Raw genomic sequence first — 11498 nt, 5'->3', positions numbered from 1 at the left:
GACGGGACCAGACAGGACAGGACGGAGCAGGTGTAGACCAGACGGGACCAGACAGGACAGGACGGAGCGGGCGTAGACCAGACAGGACCAGACAGGACAGGACGGAGTGGACGTAGACCAGACGGGACCAGACAGGACAGGACGGAGTGGACGTAGACCAGACGGGACCAGACCGGACAGGACGAAGAGGGCGTAGACCAGAGCGAGCAGGATGGGACAGAACTGGGGAAGCAAGGAATAAAGGCAGGAGCAAGAACAAGAGAAGGGAACAAGAACAGGAGAACAAGAACAGGAGCAAGACAAAAGGAGGCAAGAAACAAGACGAATGAGCAAGGGTGCAAGACAAGATGCCAGAACAGGGAACACAAACTAGGGACAGGCCACAGTGCTTAATGTTAACCAATGTTCAGGCAACGAGTGTGAGGAGGGCTGGGCTTAAATAGGGCAGTGTCAGCCCTGATTGGCTGATCCCACCTAGCCAATAAGGCTGCTGGGGTGATGTTATCAAGCTCAGGGCACAGGTGAAAGGAAACACAAGGCAATCACCTCTTGCTGGCTGCTCTCCTGGCTCAATGGTAAGGGAGAGCAGCCAACAACCAGGAGGTCCTGGCATCAAACCCCAGCAGACCCTTACACCAATGTAACTACAAACCATTTTTGTGTATTGTTTATATGTACATGTTAACTGTTATGTCTTTTGTACCCCTCTATTCTGTAAAGCACTGCGTAAATTGGTGGCGCAATATAAATAATAATAATGGTATGACATGCATTAGTTAGCAATCAAAACTAGTGATGAACAAATCTGTTTTTTGCAATTTTGCAAAACTGCTGAAAGTTTTGCAAAATGCGGCTGCCACACAACTGTTTTGAAGAGCTCCACTTTTTTTTGACACAACCGGACTGCTGAGACTTATTCTCTCCTTTCCTACCTTGCCCCAATCGATACACACGACTAACAAAGAAAACACATGGATACCGTTGGGGTGGAGTTTGGCCACAGCTTTATTATATGATACATCATTGATAGTCCTTGCCATGTATTTCACCTTTACCAAAACATTTAACAAACTGCATAACGGTTTTATAACCTGAAGGACAGCCACTGCGAATGCAGTTGGCATGTGGAAGACCTCAAATAACACCACTGATTAAATGGCCAAGGACTATCACCCGCCATTTGCTGTGACAAATATTTCACACAAGTTGGGTGAGTTAACCCTATTGTGCACGGAGGGAGTTAGGCAGTTGGTTGGCTCCACAGTCCCTCCGCACCGTCATTAAGCGCTTCTACTTTTTGACGCAACCGCAACTTTTTCTTCACACAACGAATTTTGGTCGCTGCAAATTTTTTGCTGCAGCGTTGCGAAAAGATTTGTCAATGGCAAAATGCAGAATTTTGCTCATCACTAATGAAAACCCGTCAAACAGCATGAGTGAGCTTGTTTTCAGGACAAGAAAAAAAAAAAGTTTATGGTAACACAATAGTAAAACATGAATCCATTACAGTTTTGGTGCAAATTTAAGTCTATGGCAGGTCAGCTATTTAGTGTGCACAGCAAGTTATCTAACTGGATTTACTGCAACAGAGCCAGTTACAATCAAACATGGTCCAGTTTGGGATTCACATTATAAACCAGAAGATATCCTTTGCTATTTAGATTGAATTAATCTATGCTAGCAGTTTCTGTTGATTACAAGACCGTAGAATTGCTTCTAACATGATGTGATTCACTGGAGATCCTTATCAAGCATATATTTAAATATATGCTGTACTTAAGATTACGACTTGTACATTTTTGTACCGTTTGCTTGAAGAGAATAGCAATTTTCTTTGAACTCTGACATAAAATACTGTTGCACAACAGCTGCTCTTTGCTTATAACATATTTTGAAATTATTTCTGTGTTACATGTCAAGGTTGCACATGTTCCATATATTTCAATTTGTTCTATGTGCAATAACAATGTCAGAATGGTGCCACAATTCAGTTTATGCACAGTTCTATTTAAAATCACCATATGCACATTGGATTTTCTCATTTTATACAAAGTGCATTCTAGATTCTATAACTTTCCATAAAATGCATTCAGCACTTTCAAATTGCAATTACGTTGGAACTTTTATGGATAAAAAATTGCTTCCTTGGCTCTTTCTGTTGTAAGCAGTAATATTGTTCATCTGTATTCAACATACCTTTTTGTTTATTTCTCGTTCCAATGTGTCCAGCAAATGTAGTGTATTCTATAAACAGGTAAATTGTACCAAAGCTAAAGATCATACTAAAAAAAGACTGATAGCAGAAAGTAATAAAAGTGACAATATTGTTGGCATAGCTTAATGTACATTTTCAGAATATAAAACTTCTCAGCTATAGCTCAATAATGCCTGCAAAGTTATTGCTCTCTGTACAGCAGAACAATTTTGCTTCAGATCTTTCTGGAAGGGCACCTGGGCTTTTGAAATATGCTTATAGCTCTCGGGGTGGGGGGGGGTGGTGCATGGAAGAGTTTAAAGGAACAGTAACACTACATTTTTTTAAATATTTAATTCCCCCATAACAGTTATAATGATAGGTAAGGCTTACTTCCCCTTGTGTTTGTTTTTAAATCTTTAGCTTGAATGTGATTTGCAAAGTGCCTCACGGGAAAAATGTGAAAAGACACCAATGACCTAAAGCATCTAAGTTTTTTTTCAGTGTCTGCAGCTTAACTTTATACTTACATCATTACCCCCAAAGCTGTCCAAATGAATAGAAACATAAATTTAAGCTGCAGATGCTGAAAAAAAAGCTTAGATGCTTTAGTTCATCAGAGCAAAGCTGACTTCTGGTTCAGTGCACAGAAGAATTCAAGCTGCCATCACCTTTTCCCTTTCTTGGGGAAATTATTGAAACTGATTAACTCTCTCCACTCAAAATCAACTCATAAAGCAACCATACGCAGGGTTTGCTTAATGATTGCTCAAGCCAGAAGGCTCAAGCAATCATAAATCTGGTCTTGAATGTTAAAACTACAAAGCTTACTCCTAGTGATGAGCGAATCTGTCCCGTTTCACTTTCAAAAGATTCGCGAAACAGTCAAAATGTTGCTCGTAAAAAAAGATTTGTCGCCCGCAACTGTTCTTTTTGCTGTGCGACTATTTATTTTGAAGCCATGACTATTTATTTTAACGCCACGACTATTCTTTGATGCGCGCCACTATTCATTTTGGATGCACAGCGTCATTTTTTCATCCGTTTTGCGAAACAATCTGCCAATGTCGAAACACGGAAATTCGCTGCAAATCTCTGCCTGGCGAAACATTTCACCCATCACTACTTACTCCATTTATTTCACAAAAGTTTTGAGTGATAGTTTGAGAACAACCAGGAAGTCACTTACTAGAACTATGATCTTTATTACATCTTAATTTCCTGTCTTCCAAACCATTTTCTTATGGGTTTAAGGCTAGGCAAGATATACATGTTTTTGTAAAGGGTGTTTATTTTTAATGTAATATTCCTTGCCTCATATTTATATCAGAAAAATATAGGGGTATCGTTATTTGCATGGTTCATTGCAAGGCTTATGAGATATTTAGAGGCATATTTATCAAATGGCGAACCCATTAATTAATATGCCTCTAAAAATCCCATAGAAATGAATAGAGAGTACAGGTATGGGACCGGTTATCCAGAATGCTCAGGACCTAGGGTTTTCCGGATAAGGGATCTTTCCATAATTTGGATCTCCATATCGCAAGTCTGCTAAAAATAATTTAAACATTGAATAAACCCAATGGGCTTGTTTTACCCCCAATAAGGATTAATTATATCTTAGTTGGGATCAAGTACAAGATACTGTTTTATAATTACAGAGAAAAAGGAAATCATTTTAAAAAATTAGAATTATTTGCTTATAATGGAGATGGATTCAGAACTTTCTGGATAATGGGTTTCCGGATAAGGGATCCCATACCTGTATTGGAATTTTACTGTGGTGAGCTCTAATTCTACAGTTTGATAAATAAGCCCCTAAGATTTTCAAGCTCATGATTTTAAATCTAACTAGAGGGTCTTAATTTTTCTGTATGAATAAAACTATTATTATAAAAATAAGGCTATTGGGCTGATTAATCAATGTTCAAATTATAATTTTTACTGCTATTCGAATGTTTGTCGCTAAATGTTGGTATTTATTAAGCACAAAAAATATATATATATATATATATATATATATATATATATACACATATAAAACTGATAATGACTAGTGATGAACGAATCTGTCACGTTTCACTTCACCTTCAAATTTGCGATCCAAGAAACGGGTTTGTCACCGGCGTCTTTTTTGTCTTGGCGTCTATTAATTGTCACCTGTGGGTTTTTTTTTTTACACAACCGCGCCTATATTTAATGCGACTGCGGCCAATTTTTCTGCAGCAAATTTTTGCAGAAGTTTTGCGAAATAATTTGGCAATGGCGAAATGCTGAAATCCATGCCTGCCGAAAAAATTTGCTCATCACTAATAATGACTGGTTTCTGCACACGTTTAGAATTGCCTTATAAAAGATATATATTTGACTAGGTTGTTACAAAATAAGTTAACTATCCAAAATCTTTTGAAAATGCCCTTGGTTCTTTTATCCAGGACTGTGTATCTGAAATGTGCATTAGCAGTCTATTCATTCCTGTAGCATTGTGTAGCTGAATAGAAAGACAATTTCATTAAGTTTTCATAATAGAAGATAAAGCTGGATGTACAGATAGAGGATGATGAAGCATCTTTTGCTGGCAGGTTTTGTGACATATGAATTTCATCAGAGCTGTACATGAAGCTATTATCACATTCTCGCCCTCAGTGCAGTCACCTATAATCATAATCCACAATCACCTACAGGACATGCAAAATAAATGTCTGTGATTCTATCAAGCTGTGAGCTACTTTGGAAAATGGATTGGCATTTTAAATTCTTTCCATTTATATTGAGACAAAGTATATTTATATTGACATTGTCATCCTCAACAATAGATATATTTTAGACCATATTAAATATGGTAAATACAGGAATGGATTCTATCACCTGTGAAAAAGTTATCAATGTGCTTTATCTAAAATAAATCTTACTGTAGCCTGGGAGGGAGTTTGGAGGTGAATGTTATGATGGAATATATTTGGAATATATTTCATTGAGCTGACTGATTTTATTTGAAGTTAGTATAAGCTGCAATTATTTGTTTTAATATAAGGGACAGTAAAGAGTTGACAATGCAGTCTTATGTAAATATACAGTTATTTAAATTGTTTAAAAGAATTCTAAAACTTTTTTTTACAGTTCTGGATTTTTTTTTTTAAACTTTTAAGACTTCATAGTAAAAAGTAAAATAAAAATTCACAAAATCCAACTTTGAATATATAAATGCTGAAAAATGTGTAAATTAATACGACATAGACATAAATGTGGCATTTAGAAACCCCTAATTGTTAAAGGTGCAGATTTAGAAAACCATATCATTTTGGAACTACATTCACTATACAAAACAGGTAAACATGTCTTTCAACAGCTAACTGCAAACCAAATACCTTATAAACATCAATAATCTGGATTTCACAGGTTTTCTAAAAAGATGTCCAAATATGCAAAGGGTTAAATGCAGTAAACCCAAAATATTAATAGTGCATACAAACCAGGGCCGGAACTAGGGGTAGGCAGAAGAGGCACCTGCCTAGTGCACAACAGTGGGGGAGTGGCTCCAGGCAGGTACCTCTTCTTTCACCTACCTCTAGTTCTGGGCACTTTCCCCCTCACTGCAGTCCCCCCGCCAGCTGCCCGCAACCCTGCCACCCTTGTGTGCGTGCATCATGCCCTCGAGCACTCACGGGGTGGGATTGGCGGGCCAAGCTGACCAGGCTGCCTAGGGCGCCTGGCCGTCTTGGGCTGGCACTGATACAAACACTTTACTTATTTTCTACAATAAGGGCCTGATTTATGATTGCTCGAGCCTAACACTCACCAGACTTAAATGGGCACTTATTTATTAAAACTCAAATCTCAAAGACTTGATTGATTAAAAATTTGAAAAACCTTAAAACGTGTAATTTTCAGTTAATCTAACTTTCAATTCTACAAAATGTAAAAGAGCCAAATTGAAAAAGCTTACATTTTGTCTAAAAGAACTCCCGTTGAGATCTACATGAATAGCTTTTTAGATGTAGCATTTTTGCAATCAAGTTTTTTGTGTTTAATCTTGAACATGGTTTCCAAAACACTTATTGGCATTTGTGAGTTTTAGCGCATGAAACGTTAAATCATGGTAAAAAATTACATTTGAACATTGATAAATGTGCATAGTCTTAGCTGAATATTTGGCATATAAAGAAGCCACAAAAAGTTCTTGGGATTTTTTAATTTTACTTTCTGGTAAACACTATTCAATGTCTACACATTTTTCTGAACAATTTCTTATGGCTAAATACGTGTATCCATTTCAAACCAAAATGCAAATATTTGATAAACCTTCTAAATTTCTAGAAATCAGCTAAAAATAATTTGAACTTAAAGGGGAACTATTATAAAATGGGAATCTGCTTGCCTTGGCCCAGTTCTAACAGGAAGCTTGTGCTCTGAGTAAAAAGAAATGGGAGTAGCCCAACTGTTATGTCGGCATCAATATGCACAGTTATGTTACTATATACTTGTTTTTAGGTGCACAATAACTAGCATGAAAACAGTCAGAGCATGGAGAGTGAACAGGGTATTTCGCTTCTGGTTTATTACTTCCGGGGCGCATGAGACATACATCACACCACGGTATTGCCACCTAGTGGCACGTATGTGAAATAACACTCAAATACATTACATCTCCTCCCCACTTAGATCAATTACTCCCATGTTCTTTCTCATACCGTGAACATTGGAACATCAGTGGAACTCAATAACTGTGAGGCCATATTAATGATAAAATAACCTACCGGACCAACCGTTAACTGCTTGAGTCTACACCCAATTAACATATTATGCAGTGCAGATAAAAACAAAAACTACAGATCTAATCTGTTAGGTGCCTTACGATTCCTCACGGGGAATCGCCTCTCATTTTGGGAAATAACCGTAGCCGGTGCAACAAGCCCATCTGCATGTTGGTCTGGTGCATAAGATACAGTCTCATTAGATATCAAAGGCAGTTCTTGTTCCCTATCGTCTAATATTGGTGACACACTGTTATCCGCTGGCAACAGTTCGGTGGCTTTTGTGATTTCCGGGTGTCCCCCTAACATTTGATCTGCATGTCTTTTCCAGGTTTGTGCACTGTCCACTTGGACCGTATATGACACTGGTCCTGACTGGGAAGAGACAGTACCAGTTTTCCACTTTTCTCCCCCACGTCTATAATCTCTGACCAGCACGGAATCACCAACACCAAAGTCTCTTTCTTTCGCATGGAGAGCACGGTACGAACATTGAACTTCTTGGGCTTGCTCCACAGTCTGTTTTACACTTGGCTTTATTAAATCTAGTCGTGTTCTCAGTCTGCGATGTAAGAACAACATTGCCGGTGCTTCTTTTGTTGTGCTGTGGGGAGTATTCCTGTACTGTAACAGGAAAGCATCTAGTCTTTGTTGCAATGGTTTTGGTTCTTTGGATGCTTTTAGCGAATGTTTAAAAGTTTGTACAAAACGCTCAGCCAACCCGTTGGTCGCTGGGTGAAATGGTGCCGAGCGTACATGTTTAACACCATTCGATTTCAGAAAGCATTCAAATTCCTCTGAAGTAAATTGTGGGCCATTGTCGCTCACTAAGGTTTCAGGTATGCCATAGCGACTAAAAAGACCACGCAATACCTCGATCGTTTTGCATGACGTAGTAGAATCCATCACCAGAACTTCTGGCCATTTCGAGTGTGCGTCAACGACTACTAGGAACATGCGTCCTTCAAATGGCCCAGCGTAATCGATGTGGATTCGCTGCCAAGGGGATTCGGGCCATGCCCAGGGATGTAACGGTGATAGGGCTGGGGATTTCTGATTTTGTTGACAGGACATGCAGGTTTTAGATTTTTCCTCAATCTGCGAGTCGATATTTGGCCACCAGATGTAGCTACGCGCTAATGCCTTCATTTTGACTACACCTGGGTGTCCCGTGTGTAAATCCTCTAAGACTTGGGGTCTCAATTTTGGTGGGACGATAACTCGCTGTCCCCACATTAGACAGTCCTGCAAAAGTGATAGCTCCTCCTTCCTCATGAGATACGGTTTTAAAACATTTTCTGAGTCTTTGGTAGGTGGGAATAACCCGGTGGATACCATTTCCTTTACCCGACAGAGAATTGGATCTGTCCTGGTTCCTTTCCGAATATCACTGCTACTGACTGGAAGTGTATCCATTTTGTTTATAAAATAAACCTCTAATGCATCCTTTCTGTCCTTGTGGTGAACAGGCAGTGGTAAGCGTGATAAACTATCTGCATTCCCGTGTTTGTCCGCACTCCTATACTGGATAGTGTAGTTATGTGCAGCCAACAGGAGAGCCCACCTTTGAAGTCTGGCTGCAGCCATGGAGGGAGTCGCTTTGTGTGGATGGAGTATGGTGGTAAGTGGACGGTGATCGGTCATTAAGGTGAAGTGACGTCCATATAGGTAAGTGTGAAACTTCCGTACTCCGAAGATTAATCCTAATGCTTCTCGCTCCAGCTGCGCATAGTTTTGCTCTGCCTTACTTAAGGTTCTCGAAGCGAAGGCTATGGGTCTTTCCTGCCCATCTGGCATCAAATGTGAAAGTACTGCCCCCACCCCATAGGGTGAAGCGTCGCAAGCCAATCGGACTGGAAGTCTTGGGTCGTAGTGCGTAAGCACATTGGGTGTCAATAGCTGTCTCTTGATTTCCTGAAATGCACCCTCACATTCTGGAGACCAGTTCCATTTCACCTCCTTATGTAACATTGCGTTCAGGGGGTGAAGGACTGTGGACAGGTTTGGAACGAATCTTGCATAATAATTAACCAGCCCCAGGAAGGACCTGAGTTGGCTAACATTGACCGGGACCGGTGCCTCTGCAACTGCGCGCAGTTTATTGGCGGACTTGTGGAGTCCCGATGCATCAATCATGTGTCCCAAATACTCTAATGAGTTTTTGAAAAACTCACACTTCTCTCTTTTTACCCGAAGTCCACATTTCTCCAGTCTATTTAGCACAGCCTCAAGATTAGACAAGTGGTGCGCATCGTCTCTCCCTGTGATCAGGATGTCGTCCAGAAAACAGTGGACGGATGGTAACCCCTGCAGTACTTGTTCCATGGCTCGTTGGAATATCGATGGAGCTGATGTGATGCCAAAAGGTAATCTGTTGTATACGAACATTCCCTTGTGTGTCGTGATGGTTAAGTATTTCCGTGAATTTTCATGTACAGGGATCTGCAGGTACGCTTGTGAAAGGTCCAATTTGCTAAACCTTTTTCCTCCCGCTAGTGAAGCGAACAGATCTTCAATCCGAGGTAATGGATAATGTTCGGCACATAAGGCTGGGTTTACCGTTACTTTGAAGTCACCGCAGATTCTGACATTACCTCCTTTTTTGATTACAGGCACAATCGGGGTTGCCCATTCACTGAATCGTACTGGTGAAATGATTCCTTGTTTGAGTAGGTGGTTGATTTCTTCCTCCACCTTGGGTCTGATGGCATATGGTACCACTCGAGCTTGGAAAAACTTTGGTTGAGTTCCTGGTTTCAGATTGATGGTAGCTGTGTAACCATTGAAAGTTCCTAACTCTTCACTGAAAACTTTCTCATGCTGTTTTAGAAGGCTGTCCAATGTCCCTTCGTTGCTGCGGTGTACTGCACTTATTGATTTGATCTCACGCCAGTCCAGATGAATTCGGCGAAGCCACTCGCGTCCGAATAGCGGAACCGCATTTCCGGTAACAATATACAGTGGTAACCGTGCACGTTGTTTGTTTAGCTTAACGCACACCTTGATGACTCCTTCTGGCCGGATTACTTCGCCAGTGTATGTTTTGAGAACAACGTTTGTATGGCGCAGACGAATGTGACTTAATTTATCTCTATACAGTTCCCCTGAGATAATAGAAACTGCCGCTCCTGTGTCGACTTCCATCTCTACTCGTAACCCCTCAATTTTTGGTTGTATTTTTATTACTGCTGTCCCTTCCTCATTTTCCCTTTTCATTATGTTCCCTGGTGCAGGGTTTTGCGATGTTGCGGTAACGTTGTGTAGTGTCAGTTCAGACTCAGTATCCGAACTTGTCTCTTCATTCAGCCTTTCCGTCTCAGTGCCCATTTTGTGAATTGTTTTTTTCTTTGTCATTCCCTTACTTTTTACATAGTTTCCTTTTCCGAAAACTCTCGGTATTTTCACCTCTGTCTTTGCACCTTTACATGACCGAGCGATGTGGCCCTTCTTTCCACAATTGTGACACAGTTGGTCTTTGTAAAAACATTCATTTTGGGTATGGTTAGACTTTCCGCATCTAAAACATTTTGCCTTTGGCAATTCTGATGCAAAAGACATGGCATTTACTTTCAATGAGTTACTTAAATGCTGTGATTCCCTTGATACAGCCTCCATTGACATTGCTATGTCCACGGCCTTTTGGTACGTGAGCGCCGATTCAGTCAAAAGCTTCCGCTGTATTGACTCGCTGCACAGGCCACACACCACTCTGTCTCTTAATGCATCGTTTAAATTGTCACCAAATTCACAGTGCTCCGCCAGTTTCTTTAATACAGCCACATACTGTGCAACACTTTCCACCTCCGCCTGATTTCGTTTGTGAAACTTGAACCTCTCAGCAATCACAATAGGCCTGGGACTGAAATGCGCTTGCAGTGTGTTCACAATGTCTCCATATGACATAGTGCCGGGCTTAACTGGTGCAATAAGGCTACGTAAGAGTCCATAAGTGGATGCTCCCATTACGCTGAGGAAAACCGACACTGTTTTTTCCTCGTCAATGTCATTTGCTTTCACGAAGTGTTCAAAGCGTTCTACATACGTGGTCCATTGCTCTCTCGCCTCGTCGAAGGTATCAATCTGTCCAATGATCGTAGCCATCCTTACTTCTGGCTTGACAACTAGATATTGACCGTGGGCACGTTTCCCTCGTCGCCAATTTATGTTATGTCGGCATCAATATGCACAGTTATGTTACTATATACTTGTTTTTAGGTGCACAATAACTAGCATGAAAACAGTCAGAGCATGGAGAGTGAACAGGGTATTTCGCTTCTGGTTTATTACTTCCGGGGCGCATGAGACATACATCACACCACGGTATTGCCACCTAGTGGCACGTATGTGAAATAACACTCAAATACATTACACCAACCATTCTTGAAGAAAGTCTAAAAATGTAACCCAATTCTCCCTTACATTGTCTGATACTTCATTGTCTTCTCAGTCGCCTGAGTCACTAACAAACACCTAGAACTTATTATTTTCTTTACTAATTATGAGAAAAACGCGAAGAAGCCACATATCACTTGCTTTTTTGAGCAGCA

At 40.4% G+C, this 11498-nt stretch overlaps 1 protein-coding gene across 1 annotated transcript; it reads right to left on the bottom strand.

The window, feature by feature from the left end:
- Positions 1-6754: 6754 nt before the first annotated feature.
- On the bottom strand, positions 6755-11052 carry LOC108645679 (uncharacterized protein K02A2.6-like). Its single transcript, XM_018090961.2, has one exon. The coding sequence runs from the start codon at positions 11050-11052 to the stop codon at positions 7024-7026; it is 4029 nt and encodes a 1342-aa protein (XP_017946450.1). The 3' UTR covers positions 6755-7023.
- Positions 11053-11498: the final 446 nt, after the last annotated feature.

Source organism: Xenopus tropicalis, chromosome 1, assembly GCF_000004195.4.
Source record: "Xenopus tropicalis strain Nigerian chromosome 1, UCB_Xtro_10.0, whole genome shotgun sequence".
NCBI classification, from domain to species: Eukaryota; Metazoa; Chordata; class Amphibia; order Anura; family Pipidae; genus Xenopus; species Xenopus tropicalis.
The sequence above is the reverse complement of the archived record's forward strand: the minus strand, read 5'-3'. Positions and strand labels throughout refer to the sequence as shown.

Coding starts and splice junctions, on each gene's coding strand:
- LOC108645679 (XM_018090961.2), bottom strand. CDS start 11,052: ATGGCTACGATCATTGGACAGATTGATACCTTCGACGAGGCGAGAGAG.